Source organism: Vigna umbellata, chromosome 3 (genome assembly GCF_029865625.1).
Source record: "Vigna umbellata cultivar VRB3 chromosome 3, Vumbellata_1.0, whole genome shotgun sequence".
Classification (NCBI taxonomy): Eukaryota; Viridiplantae; Streptophyta; class Magnoliopsida; order Fabales; family Fabaceae; genus Vigna; species Vigna umbellata.
Window position 1 is genome coordinate 5832331 of NC_142167.1, and position 1923 is coordinate 5834253.

A 1923-nucleotide genomic window follows, 5' to 3' on the forward strand; every position below is an offset into this window, starting at 1 on the left:
TCATAACAGTGCTCCCACTGCAAAAGCAATCCACATAGAGTTCATTTTATCCTCTGTGGAGGAATCCTTCTCAAGTTCTACACTATCAGATTTTACATTCCCTTTGAAGCAAGTTTTACCAGACCCATTTCGCTTTGATTCAGAAGAATGCAAAAATGATAGTAGTTTAAGAGGTAGATCATCCCTAACTTTGCGTGCAACAAGATGACCGTGCGGACCATGCCCATCAAAAACACCACAAAAGATCATATCTTCAGACATGAAATCCTGCACAGATACAGATCCAAAATAGGATTCAATGTCTAAAATTAACAATCTCTCTTTAAGCAATACCCTTACTTCCCACACAATCATGGCATCCTGATTAATACCCTTGCGGCCCTGCTGCGTAAAGATGCACAAACCCCGGCTCTTTCCAATAGAGAAAATTCTACTGGGTAAGGATGGTAAATGGTGAAGATAAATAACATGATCAAAGAGCATTCATCGCCGGTGGGGCAAATGAATGCGAAGATCTTCCCAGAAGGGTAGATGTTCCAGTCGAGAGAACATTCACCTTTGGCGAAGTAGCAGTCTGGCCGGAGTATATCAGCGGCGTCGGCATGGATCCAGAGTCGGATCTCGTATGGCTCAGTTTGAAACCACACACCTCTTTCCCTCAGCTCATCCATCTCTGTCGTGCAAACCAAAACCTTGAGAAAGGAAAAGGCTCAAAAGGAAAGACGAAGATAGTGAAGAATGATGAAGACTCTAAAAAAACATATCCCTAATGCAAGTTCAGGAAAAAAATCCCTAATTTCCTGCCACATCAAAAACTGTTTTTTTAAATATAAATATCCACGTAATTTAATCCTTATAACTGAGCTAATAATATGTGCACCACGTCATCAGAGTTAGACAACGTTACTGATAAATTAACATAGATGACTTAATTGGTCCATTTTAACAAGTTTATGGACCCAATTGAAACCGAAAAAAAAACAATGACTCACTTGATATTGACACACAGATACTCGTTTAAATCAATAATTAAAGGTCACCCATTGCTGTAAAGGAAGAAACACATGCTATGTTTATATTCACCCTCTTACTTCTTCAAATTAAAGTCCCACATCAACTTTTTGCTAGAATGCACATCCATATCTAGATTTTATTTAAAACTAAAGGTAATGCAATATCAAATTAAGGCACTTCTACACTACCAAAAAGTACTCCAGGAACTCTACAAATATATTTCATACGTGACTTTAGAGAATATTTTTTTTCGTTAAATTAATAAAATGTAGATAGTTAATATTGCACACATTACTAATATTTTATTAAATATAATATATAATTAAATTAATAAAATGTAAAGCATACGTGAATATCTTTTATTTGAACCAATAAAAAACGTATTTTTCTTTGTTTTCTTATTTATAAATTTAATTCATATAAAATAAATATTCACATAAAATTTAAATTAAATTATTAACATATTTTACATCATTTAAATTATTTTATCTACTTAAATCAAATTTATAAAATAAATAATATTTTTTATAATTTTTTATAAAATAGAATAAGTTTTATAATTTATTTATTTATATTTGGGAAGTAAACTAATATCAACTATATTTTGAATAAGAACAATATTATTCAATTAAAAAAATAACTGAATTGAATACACTATTGACATTGTCACATTAATACTTATACGTTGTCATATAGCACAAAACAATTCACGTAAAAAAAACTTTTAAAAAATTGAAAATATTACTGAGCCATAATATTTACAAAGACCGTATTATCACTCCTTATACAAAACTAATGCAAATGACGAAATGATATCGACTTAATACAAAATTAAATTAAATTAAATTAAATTAAATTAAATTAAATTAAAAATATGAAGAAACGAAACTGAACAAAAATAATAAATAT

The 1923-nt window shown here is 30.4% G+C and overlaps 1 protein-coding gene across 1 annotated transcript; it reads right to left on the reverse strand.

Moving 5' to 3' along the window:
• On the reverse strand, window positions 1–483 carry LOC148201486 (putative protein phosphatase 2C 1). Its single transcript, XM_088109230.1, has 2 exons — window positions 340–483; window positions 1–267 (listed from the first exon to the last, which is right to left on the reverse strand). The coding sequence occupies exons 1-2, from the start codon at window positions 481–483 to the stop codon at window positions 1–3; spliced, it is 411 nt and encodes a 136-aa protein (XP_087965356.1).
• Window positions 484–1923: the final 1440 nt, after the last annotated feature.